At 31.7% G+C, this 17976-nt stretch overlaps 1 protein-coding gene across 8 annotated transcripts in view; it reads right to left on the reverse strand.

The window, feature by feature from the left end:
* The window catches only part of CCDC88A (coiled-coil domain containing 88A), a 123638-nt gene that overhangs the window by 74983 nt on the left and 30679 nt on the right, over positions 1 to 17976 (reverse strand). For all 8 annotated transcript variants that reach the window (XM_053925461.2, XM_045189432.3, XM_024552777.4 and 5 more), the window contains exons 4-7: positions 13111 to 13180; positions 10881 to 10939; positions 1826 to 1909; positions 146 to 286 (exon numbers count right to left, since the gene is read on the reverse strand). In XM_053925461.2, the coding sequence (XP_053781436.1) occupies positions 146 to 286; positions 1826 to 1909; positions 10881 to 10939; positions 13111 to 13180 (354 nt within the window). The remainder of the gene's footprint in view (positions 1 to 145; positions 287 to 1825; positions 1910 to 10880; positions 10940 to 13110; positions 13181 to 17976) is intronic.

Genomic DNA, 17976 nt, shown 5'->3' on the forward strand with positions numbered 1-17976 from the left:
ATATATTCTGTCTGGTTCTTATGTTGCACAGAAAAAGACATTCAAGTACCTTAATAAACAAAGTATCAATTCGGAAGTATCTATGAATGCTACTTTTCTTTTTTGGAAAACACACTTTGGTAAGTACTGAAAGAAACTTACAAACCTCTGAATGTTCATCTCTCTCATCTATAAGTCTTTTTAGATGCAACGCCATATTTTTCAAGAGTGGTTCTATTTCCTCCTGAGACATATCAGTCACTTCCATCCATTGAAGATCAAACACATTTTCCTGATTATGGGTTACCTTTAGAAAAACAACCAAAATAAATCATTTAAAAATCAGCTAATACTTAGAAATCTATTTCACTTTAGCACGATACTAGCACAAATACTATGTTCCATATAACAAAATATAAAAAGCAAATATGATGTCTAAAAAATACTTAAAATTAATGATGAAAAGGCTACTACTAAAATTATTTTTTAAATATAGTCTTTAAATAAGTTTATATTTATTTTCTAGTCAACTAAAAAAATAAGATATTTAACTCACTGCATTCCTAAAGAAAGGTAATATTGATATGTCTGACAACTGCTTTAACAAAATCAATTTAAATTTTCATTAGATAATACTAAATGTATTATACTTGAATTCAAAAGTAAAAGTTTTTTAATTGTGTAGGATATATGTTATTGTACTTTCATACTTAAAAATCAAATTCATTATAGACTCTGAAGATAATATCATCACAGAACCTTAGAAGAAAAGGACTCCCAATATAAAGATTTTTGAAAGAATGAAAGTTATATAAGTGACATACCTAGTTCTTGCCTTCCATTTCTCATTGTGACTCTGTTATTTTGCTTTAGCTTTCACAATAAGCAACAAAAATAACATTTTCAAGAATGGTGGTAAATTTAGTAACTAGCAACATTTAGGATTTATTCAAAATAAAATACAAACCATAAAGCTAGCATAAAAATATATATATATATAAGAGGAAACTATCAATAAAACTATATCTTATAGGGTATTAATATGCATACTGTTGACAATAATATTACTGACAAGGAAGCTGGGCTCTATGAATGTTAACTAAGAAAAAAGATGATATATGGAACAAAAAGCCATTTAAATACATACTATCTTAAACACTATGAATTTTTACTATTTAAAAGTTCTCTTAGTTCTCTTTCTAACCAAAATGTAAAATTTAACATGCTCTAGTTCTAAAAAGTCTTGTAAAGCACACAAGATTAAATGAACAGGTCTAGATAGATGCAGAGACAGCAGCTTTTAAAAGCAATCTTAACAAATAAATTCTGTAACTTCAATTATTTGACACTGCACAATATCTACTAGATTTAAGTCTTTACATGGATGTTACAAATTACTAATGTATTTATAATTCAAGTAATATATTCAAAAAAATTATTCTGTGCTCATTCATTCAAAGGCAAATCACTGAATGACAAAATACTAGTTATCATCTTACCTCACTTTAGTTTTGAATTACATGCAATGACCCACTTTCTGCTGCTTCCATTTACTATGTTACTCATTCTGTGCTGTCCAACAAAGACATACACTATACTTCATCCCTCAAATAACACTTTTTGCCTATGTCCCTCTGCATAAAGGCAACGACAGTACATTTGTGGTTAGCACTATGCCACATATAAAATGAATCATTTAAGAAACTATCTCTAAAAAGAAGAAGACAATTTGTCTAAAAGCAGGGTTCATCTATATTTGACCTTAATTTGTTCTTGCTTATCCTATGTCTTTGGGAGATAAATAAACAAACACCACAAGCTTTGTAAAAATTGTTTACAGCATTACCTCTTGAATATGTGCGGCAACTGCTGCTTTTGTATCAAAATCTAAACCTTGAATTCTTTCAATAAATTCTTCTTTTTTCTGACACTAAAAGAAAAAAAATGTTCATTTATACTTTATAGGGTATAGTACTTGATATGTTGTAAACAACTAAGAACTCATCAGGGTTAAAAGCTGGGCTGTTTGAACAATACAATGAGGGTTTTGTTTTGTTTTGCATTTAAATGGTCTCTCTAATATACTTACCTAATAAAAAGATAACAGTTTATAAATATTTATTTAAAAAGCAAGGCATTAAAAATCCATACTATTTTTATGCTTCAAAGTTCTAAAGCGGGAAACCATTACACCACCAGTCTGAGGTCAGTACAATATTATTAGGCTAACTTTACAAACACAGAAGTAAAGAATCAAGAACTTGTTTCAGGGAGGATAAGTTACTTGCCAAAAAACACAGTGAGTCAGTGGCAGAATTCGGAATACAGCCAAAATGCTCAGTCAGTCTTTGGCTATCATCAAACAACACAGCCTTTCTTCTTGGGAAAAAAAAATTTAAGCAATTTTTACTTCAAACTTACAATTCATTCTCACATCTTCATCCTATCAATCTAATAAAAGAAACCTACTTTTGTGTACCAGTTCAACATTTATAAGGTAACACAATAAATATTTGATTTGCTTATAACAAAATTACCAGGGGCAAAATTTAAGGATATATATACAATACACATGTATCATATGGAATAAAGGCAGTGTTTGTGTAACTTTTTAAAGGCTTTATATAAATTAAAAATATTAAAATACAAACTCAATCTTCTTCTTCCCAGACAGTATTGAGTAACAGTTGAACATGCACTTTAATCTCTGCCTCCCCTCTACATCTCTTATACTGCAACCAACCGCTAGCATAACTGTATTCTTGCAGCTACCAAATGAGAAGTGCATACAAAATAACCAGCACTGCCTGGTCTAGCTCAGTGGCATCCTCTGGGCCAATTCCTAACACTAGTGAAGATAATACACTCACAAAGAGAAAAATCGGCTCTTTGATCATTAAGAAATTTAGCAAGGTTCTGATTTCTACTCTTCATATTTATTACATCAAATCATTACATCCTGTTTCTATTGCCATACAATTTAACTTAAACACATTCCCATCAATGCAGAAGGTTCTATATTGTGTAAAAACAAAATTATTAGGATGATATAATAATATTTAAAATTAAATTACTAGGAACGTATGATTCCTAGCTGTGACTAGGAAAGGAAGTCAAAATTTAGAAGATAAAACAAAAATTTATTTAAAAACAAGAATTTTTGTCTATAAGTAATATTTGACAAGCCTACTAAGTACAATTAAGAAAAGTCTTTGTGACAGTACATTTGTAGGATATATAAAATAACTTTTTTAGGTATAGTAGCCCCAATCTTTAAATTTAATGTTTCCAAAAATGTTAAGTTATGCATAGTTTCTGAGTTAATGAGCACATAAATGGTGGATTATGATGACTATTACTCAGTGAGGGGACAGTCCCCCAATTCAACTGCCATTATCTGCCTGCCTTCACTTTAAACGGAAACTCTTTCCTTTCCTAAGCCCTAGAACCTGTGTTTCTTTATTTGCCTAGCCTTTAACACAGTTGCAGCACAAATCAAAGAGAATTCTTCCTTTACCCTTAAATTATCCACAATTTCTACTAAATTCAAACTCTAAAAGCTTAAGAAAGGAGAAGAGAAAGTGTCATCAAGGAACATGTATAAAGGAACCATGGACAAAGCCAAAGGGGAGAAGGATTGAGGGTGGGGGTGGCAGATAGGGAAAGTTGTGGCAGGAAAAGTGATGGGTGCAGATCTGTTGTGATTGCTGGGGGGAGGGTGGTATAAGGAGACTAAATGGTAATGGAAAATACATACAAAGATTAAAAAAAAGAAAAAGAAAGAAATCTGAAAATGTTTTATAAATAGGTTAGGCTTTCTTAAAGAACATAAATTAATGTCACTGGATTCTAAAGGACAGAAAAGAGAAAGACTATCAAGATGGAAAAAGAGAATGAAAGAAGTTTAATAATCAGACCAAATGTTTTATATCAGTGTTGTCTAACACAGTAAACACTAGCCATATATGGCTAAGTATTGAAACGTAGCTAGTCCAAATGGCTACTGAGTATTAAAATGTGGAAGTTCAATTTTAGTTTTATTTAATTGTAAATTAATTTAAATTTTAATAGACACATGTGGCCAGGGACTACTGTATTGATAGCACAGCTCTAGAGCATTGGAAAGTCTGGTGTTAAAAACAGACATAAATAGTTTTACTTCCAGCTAACAAAGACTCTTGTGAAGACTAAATAATATCAACAAATTGTTTTTTCACTTAAAAAATTAAACTCTTTTATCTTTATATAAAGTTCTGAAAGTTTTATGGGCACTAAATTTCCTAACTTGATTATAATAATTGATTCCAGCAGATTACCATGATACCCAAGAATATGATATGGAAGCTGGGATACAAGAACAAAAAAAAAGTTATATGGGTGGGATGTTAGGGGGAGGAGCACTGTATTAATCCTAAAGTTGTACATCTTCCACCACAGAGTTTACACTCTTAATCATTATTCCTCAAATTCTTCATATTTTCACTTGGTACTCTCAGTGCTTTCTCTTCTTAAAGAAAGAAGACAAACTTATGTGAAAAAAGTATACTAAAATAGAGGAAAGGGCACCCTGAACAAGCAATAAATAATAAAATAATAAAATAATAAAACAATCAATACATTATAGTATTTTCAATAAGAATAAAAACACTAATGACTGAACAGATCATAATTCTATCAGAGTAACACCAAAATGAGCCACATAAAAGAAATAAAAATAGGAAAATTAAAAAATGGCTACTACCAAAATAAAAAAGAAAATAATAAATGTTGGAGAATGTGGGGAAACTGGAATGCTTGTGTACTGTTGGTTGGAATGTAAAATGGTACAGACACTATGGAGAGAACTTAGGATATTTTCTTTAAAAAATATAATAATAATAATAATAATAAATTAAATAATGCGTTGGCCAAAAAGTCCACTTAGTTTTTTCCATAAAATAAAAGACCTTTTTTATTTTCTAAAACTCTGATTTGGAAATTTTGTCAGCTATTTCCTACATGGTATAAAGCTGACTGTTCTCAATTAATGTCTTGATTTGATCACTATCAACTTCAACTGGTCTATTTGATTTGCGGAGCATCATCCAGCAAGAAATTTCCAGCTCGAAGCTTCACAAACCACTTTTGACATGTTCAATCAGTCACAGCACCTTCTCCATACACTGCACAAATCTTTTTATGCATTCCAGTTATGTTTTTACCTTTCTTGAAATAATACAGCAAAACATGCAAATAAACATTGCATACTTTCTTCCATCTTCAATATTAAAATGGCTACACAAAAATTCACCAATTTTGATGTTTTATTTTTAACTTTAAAAAATTTTTTTAAATGCATGCTCATATTACAGCTGTCACAATACAATCAAAATACTGTTTCAAATAAAGATGAAGACAACTAAGCAATACTAGAGCCATCTTACAGAAAAAAACAAACTTTTTGGCCTACCGAAAAGAATTACTATTTGATCCAGCAGTTCCACTTCTGAATATATACCAAAAGAACTCAAACAGCTATTTCTACATCCATGTTCACAGCAGCATGTTTCACTATAGCCAAAAAGTGGAAGCAGTCCAAGTGTTCATCAATGGATAAGTAGATAAACAAAATGTGTTATATATATACAATGGAATATTATTCATTCTTGAAAGTAAGAAAATTCTGACATGCTACATCATGGATGAATGTTAAAAACATTATTCTACGTGAAATAAGTGAGTTATAAAAGAACAAATACTAAATGATTCCACTATGTGAGGTCCTAAAGTAATAAAATTTATAGACACGGGAAGTGGAATGGTGGTTGCCAAAAGCTGGAAGCAACAGAAGTTATTGTTTAAAAAAATATAGTTTTAGTTTTACAAGATGAGAAAAGTTCTGGAGATAAGACACTGGTGATGTGCAAAACAATATTAATGTACTTAACGCTAGTGAACTGTACACTTACAAATGAGTTAAATGGTAAATTTTATGTTATGTATTTTTTTTACAATTAAAAAGAGTAAAAATTAAAAAACAGTATCAGCAAAAAAATTTCCATCTTTAAGTACATTTGTTATTTTCATTACTCATTTTAAAAAAACGCACTGGGCCCTGGCTGGCATGGTTCAGTTGGTTGGGTGTAATCCCGCAAAACAAAAGGTCACCAATTCAATGCCTGCTCAGGGCACATGCCTGAGTTGCAGGCTCCCTATTCCATCACTGTTCAGTTGGGGCACTTGCAGAAGGCAACCATCGATGTTTATCTTGTTACATCAGTATTTCTCTCCCTCTCTTTCTCCCTCCCTCCCCTGCTCTCTAAAATAAAATTTTAAAAAATGCATCAGCAAGAAGTTATGTTTTGTTTTATTTCTCCAAGAAAATAACAGATTATAGCTCTCAAAATGACTAAGTTCAAAACTGATTTTCTGAATCAAAGACTAATGTTAGAATTGCTTGTGGGGGTACACATGAAGGTCAAAATTTTAATTCCAATTACACTTGGAGCTCAGTTCTTTCAGCAGTATTCAACCTAAACAAAGTCCAAGATAACTAATATTCTTGGATACTGAATAGCCAACACTGATATAAAACCTAAATTCTGCTGAATAAAGGTGAATTTTACATGATCTTTATAAATTCCAAACATACACAGCAAAAATTTTCTTTCTGAGTAGGATGATTTTGATTGGGAATCTCTCAACTATCTCAAGGGTTAGGATGCAGAACCATACATGTGTGAAAATTTTAGCTGATACTCAGAAGTGATTTAGGAGACATGTTATGCCTTAAAAAAGATTCTGGAGAAACTACACTGGTTTAGTCAGTCAATAATGAAAATAGGCGTGCTCAGGGAGCTCAGTTGGTTACAGTATCATCCCAACATGCCAAGGGTGCTGGTTCAATCCCTGGTCAGGGCACATAAAAGAATCAACCAATGAATGCATAAATAAGTGGAACAACAAAACTGATGTTTCTCTCTCTCCCCTGCCTCCCTCTCTCTTTAAAAATAAATAAATAATAAATAATAAAAATGCCCAAGCCCTGCTCTTGAATTTCTTTAATATTCAAAGCTGTTCCTGTCTTATATATTTATGTATAATAAAGGATAAAAATCTGAATTATAATTTATTCTGTGAGGTAAGATCATGGGAGAGTGGCTAATTTTACTGTTTGTGAATGCTATTTCCCCTTGAAGAATTTCATAACTTTTCTTCTTCAGAAGAAAGAAGTTCACTTCCTAATGCTTGTTTTCTGTTTCTTTTTATGAATATAACATATTTTAAAAGGTATGGTCCACTGAGTTCTTTGAGTCTAGTATCACATCAGGAAAGTTTAATTTGCGGTTTCTACCTACAAATCTCAATTACATAACAGATAAAACTGACCCTGATGTGAAAAAACACTTATGGCACGTATTATACTAAACGTTATAATTTTAACCTGTTCAACTACTAGCGAAGCAGGTTTTCTGTAATACAGATTACATCCAGAAAGTGTTCAAACAATACTTGTTGCCTGATTAGTTTTGTCAATAGTTTCCTGTCCTGAAGTACATTTTTTGGCTCTTCTGTATCACACAACAAAGATTTCTAATTCCTTATACAGTCACAACTGTAGACTAACGGGAAAATTTGAGTGTTACACATTTGACATGGTTAGTATTAGTGGCTCCCAAATACCTACAGGACAAAATCTAAACTCAATCTTAATATGATGAATACAGTCCTTTGTGACCCAATTTCTGGCAATTCTCCAAATTAATCTCTTGCCATCTGCCCCATGCATGTTACCTTTCAGCCATACTTGATGTTCCCTGACAAGCTGTTACCTCAGTATCTTTGCTCTCATTTCATCTATCACCTCCTCAGAGAGAAATTATCTGATACTACAAGCAGACTTAACAAAATATTTCTTCTGTGCACCAATGCATGTTGTATTACTATAATTATCACCTCATACTGTCAGTTTGACTCTTTTCACCTCTAAAATTTACTGTCAGTTTGACTCTTTTCACCTCTAAAATTTACACTCCTTAAGGTTTGTATTTTTTTAAATCCTTGTTCCTGTCCTTTACTACAGCACCTGGTACATAGTGTGCATTTTAAAAAATCAGGTCATTAACATTTTTTAATGTAAACATTTACATTTAATTTCACTGCTATAAAGGATGTATAACATAAATTAATAATAAAAGTATATTCTTTTTTCAATTAGTTTATACTCAATATTATTTTGAATTAATTTCAGGTATACAGCATAGTGGTTAGACAGTCATATACTTTACAAAGTGTTCTCACTGATATTTCCAGTACCCACATGGCACCATACATAGTTGTTATAGTATTATTGACTATATTCTCTAGCTGTACTTTACATCTCTGTGACTATTTTATAACCACCAATTTGTACTTCTTAATTCCTTCATCTCTTTTATACCCAGTCCCTCAACCTCCCTCCCCTCTGGCAACCATCAGTCTGTTGTCTGTGTCTATTTTATTTGTTCAATTTTTGTGTGTTTCAATTTGGTTTGTTCATTTATTTAATTATTTAGATTCCACATATAAGTGAAATCATATGGTATTTGTCTTTTTCCAACTGACTTATTTCACTTAGCATAATGCCCTCTAGATCCATCCATGCTGTAGCAAATAGTAAGCTTTCATTCTTTTTTATGAGTAATATTCAATCATATATATGTACAACAACTGAGTTAACATTTTAAAAGTACATTTTTCAAAAAATTGGATCCTTCCTCCTGACTTGGTAGACCTGCCACTCTGGCATTAAAATAGATGCAAGTCCCAAGATCTTTAAGGTTAAAAAAATTCTTCTGTGACTACAAAAATATAAAGTATATACAAAGACTAGGTTACAATTTTTGTGATAAATTCATTTTACATAAAAGACCAACATCTAACAATCTTGCCACTTTCTTATTTCTATAAAAACTCTGAATGATGTTGACTCAAGTTACGGTTTAGGATGATGATGTCCTTGAGTCTTTGCTTTGTTTTCTACCACTGATAAAACCTTTCCTCTCTTACTATGAAAAAAATTAACTTGCCTGTATTTATTCTTCCTTTATTCTCAAATAGATTTGCTACTTTGGGTCCTAGACATCTTCCAAACATACTGCTACAGATACTCTTCACTGATTCAAGCTACACTTCCCTAAAATCATTCTTTCAAATTGCTAGTACATTTCATTTATTGACTCTTTAAACTATTCCCCTTAAGTTAAAAAAAGATACAGTTAATAAATTTCTCCCCTCAACTTTAAAACTTACTTCCACATTCCCTATTTCCCTGTTCTCTCTAAATATCTCAAAATCATCTCTGTTTTCACTTTGGACATTTCTCTTAGTAATATTTTTTCTGCTATTATCTCCTCTAGCATAAGAAACAAAAGAAAAATCAAACAGGACTGCATCAGTCTAAAAAGTTTTTACACCTCAAAGACAACCATCAACAAAATGAAGAGACATATTCATCAATGACAGAACATTCATCAATGATACATGTGATAAGAAGTTAATAACCAAAATTCATAAAAGAACTTATAAAACTCAACACCAAAAAAACAATCCAATTAAAAAATGGGCAAAGTACCTCAACACTTCTCCAAAGAGGACCTACAGAGATGGCCAATAGACATATGAACAGATGCTCAATGTCACTAATCATCAGAGAAATCAAAATTAAAACCATAATGAGGTATCACCTCATACCTGTCAGGATGGCTACCATCAATATATCCACAAACAAGTATTGGTGAGAATGTGGAGAAAAAGGAATCCTCATGCACTGTTGGTGGGAATGCTGACTGGTACAGCCACTACAGAAAACAGTATGGAGGTTCCTCAAAAGATTAAAAGTGGAACTGTCTTATGACCCAGTGATTCCTGACTTCTGGATATATGTCTGAAGGAACTCAAACACTAACTCAAAAGAATATATCCAGCCATATGTTCATTGCAGCATTACTTACAATAGCCAAGCTATGAAAGCAACCTATACATCGTGTATGCAGCTCCCAAGCAGTTAGCTCTAAAAGCCAACACTCCTTCGGATATATATTTTCTGGCCTCTATGTGTAAAACATTACTATTGGCCATATTATTGGTTTACAAATACTTCATTCAACAAAGAATTGAGATAGTTTAAAGAAACATTGTGAAGACTCATCCAAACAATGGCTGATGAAAGGAAATACCAGACAGAAGCTGAATTTCAACTCTTTGGCCTACTAACAATATGATCTAAACCTAGAGCAACCACCTTTGTTTGGGACAATCCCAGTTTATAAATGAGGTTCCACTGTAATTGTTAAGAGTACCCTTTTCGACTCTCATGAGTGTTTTAATTTGGGTAATTACATATCATCCTGCCTAAATACCAAATTCCTTAACTGAAAATAAATATGAAAAAACCTATATAAGCTATCATATCTATAAATCATAGCTGCTATTATTATTAGTCATTGATTAAATGGGCAATATAACAATAACTCAGACTCCTAGAACATTTTTCATAATTTCTGCCTCCTTTATATTGTTATTTCCACTTCCCTTCAATCACACACACACACACACACACACACACTAATCATAAGGATGTTCTGAGAGAGGTTTTTAAGGGTATCTGTAAGGAAACTTAAAAAACTTGAGGGCATTAGAAGTCTCAGGATAAAGAAAAGAATTAAAGATTTCAAATGATATGAGTATCTGATAATATAACTAAAGTACCAAGTAAAATAACAGAGTAAGTCTTTTTCTTTAAAATCTCCTTAGGAGGATATATAGTTATTTAAAATTTCTAACATAAACTTTGAATGGCCCACCCTCAAGTCTTTCAGAAACTAGAGCCTGAAAAAACAAAGAAATTATCAATATGAAATATGAAAAAAAAATTAACTTACCTGAACTGCACAACCCAGTAAAAGTAAAAGCAACTTTTTAACTTCTTCTGTGCCTTGTTCTGAAATAAAAATAATAACTAAGTACAACATTTTACTTTAGTTTAACTCTCTTATGTTGACAGAAGCACTTCTAGAGGTAATATTCACAATAACTTGACTAAAAGATTAAGAATATAAATATAGTGGAAAATTCAAAATAACAGCTCTGTGTGTACACAATGGAGTATTAGCAGAAGAAATGGGCAACAATCTCAATTTTAAAGGGCTACAGTATAGATAAAAATAGGCTTCAAAGTTCTGTGCAATAAAGTGTGCTAGGTATAAATCCACTACTTTTCCATAAATGATTATAGTATACCAGTGTACTAAATTGAGAACTACTGATATAGGGACATGCCACAAAGTCAGCCAAAATGGTTCTTAATAGGTCTAGCTTCTTTTAGGCCCATTATCGTTTTCTTTCTAAAACACATCTTACATGTTTCATCTAACAGTAAAATTTAAATGGCTTTCCACTGTGTAGTAGATTCATGAAGATCAAAACCTTGTGAGTTACAGTAAAATTAGTAAAATAAATGCACACAATTAACTGGATAAAAGTAATGGTCTGTAACAAAACTGAAGAGCACATTTGCTGTCCAGTTCAATTCAGATTTGCTTAAAACATTGAGCAAAAAAAAAAGCCAATTCTTTGGACCAGAATTTTACCAAGGGGCCAATCTGGCCTACAATAAAATCCAAATCTTCTTTTTCAGTATTTCCCCCTCCTCTCCATGAAACCACCTACTTTCTTAGCCACACTAATCACCTTTCCCCAAATATAAATACATACCAACTGCCTTAATTTCTGTTACTCATTTTGCCTGTCTTTATTCCCATTCCCCTCCCCCTCTATTTACTAATCACAATCTAAGGCACAGCTCTAACACCTCTGTTGTAGTCTCTTCTGCTCTAACCACCAGTGGTGCCCAACCCTCACTAATCTGCCAACTTTAAGAATAATTAATAGCTTCGTATTTTATATGCCTTAACACGTTTACGTATCTCTATTTCAGACCAATTCTTACCTGATTTCCCAGTAATCTATACCTCTCAACAAAACACAAGGTCCTCCAGGACATAAAGCATTTTCTTTATATTCTTGGTAGGTAATTACTAAATGCATGTGGAAATAAAAATAATTCCATTCTACATATAAAATATTTTTTCATTTTTTATTTGTATAATAAAATATTCCAGAATATATCTATAAAGACTGTCTAAACTCCTGAGTCATCCTATCTAACTGGCAGTTTCTTTAATGAAAACAGCTACTTTATTTCAGTTTTTATTTTGGTTTATTTATTCATTTTGACTGAAGGTGGGTGTGGGGTTTGGAGAAGATACAATTTATTTAGGTTACATGTAGCCTGTCAGAATAAGTCCACAGTTGAAATGGGTAGTTGCTAATTTCCCCTATTATTCAAAAATTAAAACTTTAAACATGGCACATTTAAAATCTAGTAAAGTGCAGAAACTTTTGAAAATATAATTTAAATGATCTAAGTAAGAACTGCTTCTCAACTTTCCATTCAAAAGTAATTTATATTGATAAATTACAATATATCAATCAGTAAAACCTTAGATTCAAAACTTTGGTAATGGTAGATAGAAACCTACAAATTATTTCAAAATCACTTATTTTCTAAGGTTATGTCCCTTGAAGCCCATAGCTGCATTATCTTCTATCCTTGTTTAAAAGGAGACACTAAAACTCATCACAGAGCCCTGACTGGTATGGCTCAGTGGGTTGGGCATCCTCCCACAAACAGAAAGGTCACCCACCAGTTGGATTCCTGGTCAGAGAACATGTCTGGGTTGCGGGCCAGGTCCCCAGTTGGGGGTGTGCGAGAAACAAAACCAATGGTTTTCTCCCTCTCTTTTTCCCTCCCTTCCTCTCTCCAAAAAAATAAATAATCTAAAAATTAAAAAAAGTAAAACTCCAGAGAAATTATCAACTTGGGATAGTCAAAAAAACACCAGACTTAATGTAAAATATATGTCTGATTCCATCTATAACCTTCAAATATTCTGAGTTTATTTTCTTTCTATAAAATGGACTATCAACTCCAACTTTCCCTATAATGAAAAACCTAGTCCGTTGATGTAAATAAGCAAGATCTGGGTAAGCATTCTAGTATTACACAAGGAAAAGACTTTCTTAGCACATTATGCTAATGTTAATACTTACCAGAAAAGGGGTTTTTGCCAATGATTAAGACATTTGGCAATGACATCATGATCAATTGCTGCAAAGTCTCCTGTAAAAAGATAACCCAAAGGTTGTTATATGGGTAATGCTGACTAGGTAATTATTACTCAACAAGTTATAACTTATGATTTGTGCACTTCTCTGCGAGTATGTTATACTACAATTAAAAGCTTTAAAAATAAATAAATGCAAATAGGTATTTACAGTTTTAAATCTTTTGTAACTTTAAGATAATGAATTAAATAATTAAATTATAACATCTGATAGACTTCACAATATTAAGACATGTCAAATGCCCACAAAATAAAAGTGTGAAGTTGAACTGGTCTAATATATATTTGGAAATCTGAGTTTTAGGTGTTAAATAATCGAACAACATTTCTCAATAAATGATTAAGTATGTATACTCATTTGTTTTGTTTTGTTTTACTTCCCTGAGGGAACTAAAAATATCAACTGGTATTAAAATTAAGAAATCTAGTTACTTTGTTCAAAATCCTATCTTATGGCCATTTCATGCAAGTGAGATTTTCCAGTGAATCATTATTTTTCTCCTCTATGAACAATAGATGTTTTACCTCCTTTGACTTGCATCAAAATTTTAGTGACAGGCATATATACATAAGTACAGCATAGGGAATATAATCTGTAATACTGTGATAACCATGTCTTGTACCAGGTGGGTACTGGAAATATTGGACAGATCATATACTTTGTAAAGTATATGAGTGTCTGACCACTGTGATGTACACCTGAAACCAATATAAAATAATATTGAAAGTAAATTGTAATTGAAAAACAAAAAATATTTTTAAAGTATACATATTCTGAATGTACAGGATGATTCAGAAAGGGATGCTTTCAAATTACTCATTTTAGGTAATACATGGAGTATGTACCTTCGGTTTATACTACCTCTTCTTTGAGGAAATAAAGCAACTCATCGTGTCTGTCATTTCAACCACTAACAATGACATGCTACAAAAGGTCTGGGATGAACTAAGACTATGGGATTGATGGATACCATGTTGTATTACTGAATCTTTGCAAGATTATAGAAATAACTGAGTGTCTTTATAATTGGGCTTTCACTACCTATTCAGACATAACCAGTTACTGAGGAATAAATTTTTTCTGAATCATTCTTAACTTAAAATAGTATGATGGGGAATAAAATAACTATAAAAAGTTAACTTACATTGGTTTTTTTAAAGATTTTTATTTATTTATTATTAGACAGAGGGGAAAGGAGGGAGAGAGGGAGAGAAATATCAATGTGCTGCTGCCTTTGATGCACCGCTTTCTGGGGACCTGACCTGCAACCCAGGCATGTGACCTGATTGGGAATTGAACCAGTGACCCTTTGGTTTGCAGGCCAGTGCTCAATCCACCGAGCCACACCAGCCAGGGCTTTAACGTACATTGCTTTTTAAAGATGTGTAATTCTAGATCCATAAAAGCATTTACCATAGCCAGTGTGTGGCATGACACCAGCAGCTAATTAGAATTAATGTTTTATGCATAATTCTTTATAGATATGTATTAAAAAGTTTAAATTTTTTCTTCTGCATTATATTTACTAGCTATTTAAGCAATTATCACCAAAATATGCATACACTTAAAAGAAAAGTATGTACTCAGTATGTGAACTGTACTAGATATACAAGTAAGAATATTAAGAATGTGTCAAAAACTGCTAAAATCACTTACTCCAATGGTTGACACTAAGTTTGGATATTTAATAAATGAATTTTCAAGTTAAAAGCAAGTTATCTCAAGATAAAATATGCGATAGCCATGTAACAGCTAAATGGACTTAAAGAAATAAATTTCTAATTCATTTAGTTTCCTTGTCTTGAAGCCAAGTTATCAGAACTATCACTGTACATATGAAAAGAAATCGTAAATAAGAAAGATATAGATTAAAAAAGCAATCGCTGTTTCATCTAGCTCCCATTTAGTGAAGACAACCTAAGTCAGAAAAAGAACACTCAAATTCAATTTATAAAGACAGGCTTTAAATTTTAACATATCCTGAATTATTAGAAAAAAGCTTTACCTCAACTTCAATATTAAAGATAATTCTCATTTGCATCACTTATTATAGGGTAACATGAGTAAAAAGTGATGAATCAGAGGAAAAACTTCAATTTATATTTCCAAGTCAATTTATTTTATTGATTTACCAGATAACATTCTATACTGGTACACTATTATAAGGAAACTATCCAAGTGGATAGAAATCTTCAACATGGTCTGCTACCTCTTTTTCCTCCCCCCTCTTCCTCAACTGGCTCCCCAACTCCTGCCTACACTGTTACCCCATGCTTTGATGCTAACTCAGTCTTTCCACAAAGATGAAACCAATCTCATTATCTCCTTTCATCACATGGTATCATCAATGACCACATGTATCAATAGTCTGACCTGTATACTACGAAGTCCAATTATATTTGAATGATGCAAACTGCTAAATTTAAACTTACCTCCACGTATCTCAAAATATACTCTAGTATAGTATACTCTGGTAGAATTAGGATGCTTAAGCTTAAATTTTGTCTCCATGATTTATCATGTATGTGACATTTATTAGGAAGGGTAGAAAGTGAAACAAAAGTATAAAGTTTTAAAAAATGATGAAGCTTCTTAAATACTGGGGGTACTGGGGAAAAATTTACATTTTACTTTATTTCCAAGGGTTAATTTTAAGTTATGTCTCAAAGTACTAATATTAGGTAAGGTAGCTAAAAATTATACAGATTTTAAAAACCCAAATTTTTCCAAAACCTCTATTTCTAATGGTTCTTCGGAGGATTCTAGATTCATTTTTATAAACATTTCTGTCTCTCTATTCCAATCTTACAAGTAACATTTAAAAATATACAAGACATAAAAGAGACTAGAGGCTAAAAATAAAAAAAAAAACCCTGATTATTATTGTTAAAACTTTATTATATCATCCTTAGACTTTCCAGACTTCATCTCACTCTAAGGATGTTCATCATTAACATACCAAAAACATGGAAAAATAATACATAAATGAGCCCAAGATAAATATGACTTTGTTAAACAGGAAAAACAAGTTAATTGACAGGCTAAGGATGATATGTATATGAACTAGTGAAGATACTTTAATCTTACTAAAGTGATAAGAAACCTACAAAAATGCATGGAGAATGAAATAATTTTACCAATACAATTGAAAGAAAAAAGTTTTGAGAAAAATCAGGATAGGCATTCATTCAACAAATATTTATCACGTGTTTATTATTTGCCAGACATTGTTGTAGACACTGGAAGCACACTGATGAACAAAAATCCTTCCTGTCATCGAATCTGTATTTTAGTAGGGTAGACAGAAAATACATAAATGTTTTTGGTGATAAACGCTAATGATAAAAATAAAGCAGGGAATGAAATGGAGTATTGGTGGAAGTGGAGATTAAGGAAAGGCAGTAATTTTTAGAGGCATACAAATATTCAAATACAAAGAACATGAGAGGTTGCAGGATCATTAAAGTGAAATTTCCCTGAATAGGTAGAAATTTCATCCTGGTATGAAGATGCTCTAGAAATATTTGGAGAATTGCAATACTTAAGAAAAAGAAAAAGACAAAGCAAGACAGAAATGACAGAGATTATGTTAACAGGAAAATAACAGTAGAAGTGCTTTGAAAGATTCTACAAGTAATTTCATTCCTATTAATTTTAGTTGGCTTTGTATAACTTTTCTAAAAAAATGGTATATCAACTGTATTTTTTAGTGGACCATCTAAAAAACTTTTTTACTGACATGCAAGTTTCTGTGAATTAAAGTTCAAGTTGCTAAAGCATTGTAAGAAAGACTATTTTGAGTTTGTGCCAAACATAGACATTATTAAGTTACTATTTAATATAACTTACACTAGGCTTCTCCTTCATCCTATAAGTTATCCATAATACTTCCTTTACAGTAAGAAGTTAAACACCACTTGGCAAAGGTCTGGGCTCATGTCCCTTTTCTGAATCACACACTGAGCAAGGTGCTCCTTTGAGATTCTTATCATCTATTTTAAAAATTCAAACAATTACATTTTTCATACTATGTAATTAGTAAGTCAATTAATTGTGTAAATAATATGGTTGACCTATTTCTAAAGATACTTCACAAGTGCCTTAGAAACATTTTATCCAAGAATATGAAATATGGGGGAAGGGTAAAGATGGTATGGTAAACTAGTTCTAAAGGAAGGGCATAGGAGAGTGGTAGAAGGAGAATTTCGACCTTCAGTAATATTTTATATTTTAAATATCTGAAACAATATTGACAAAATGTTACAATATTCAATCACTTCATCCAGAAAATGTTAATGAAATGTTTACAGATGTAAACATTGATATTCAAAAAGCAAATTAGTTCTGAGCTGAAAAAGAGAATCAGCTCAGTTGGTTAGAGCATCATCCCAAAATGCCAAGGTTACGGGTTCAATCCCAAGTCAAGACACATACAAGAATCAATCAATAAAGTTATAATAAGGAGACCAAAGAATTGATGTTTTTCTCTCTAACTCAATAAATAAAGAAAAAAGAAAATCATTAATAATAACATCATCTTGGCACTATTAACATTTGGGCTTAAAAATGTAAAAAAATCTAGCACAGACTTACTTCTGGCAAGAAGGAGTACAAGATACTAGGAAAGAGAAGAAAGAAATCCAACACTGCTGAATGATTTTTTTAAAAATCTTTAAAAATATGTGACTGAACTCAAAAAAATAGTAAAAAGATTTCTCAGTTAAAACATAAAACAGCTCTGGCCAGTGTGGCTCAGTTGTTTGGGCTTTGTTTCACAAACTGAAAGGTCAT

Source organism: Desmodus rotundus, chromosome 5, assembly GCF_022682495.2.
Source record: "Desmodus rotundus isolate HL8 chromosome 5, HLdesRot8A.1, whole genome shotgun sequence".
Classification (NCBI taxonomy): Eukaryota; Metazoa; Chordata; class Mammalia; order Chiroptera; family Phyllostomidae; genus Desmodus; species Desmodus rotundus.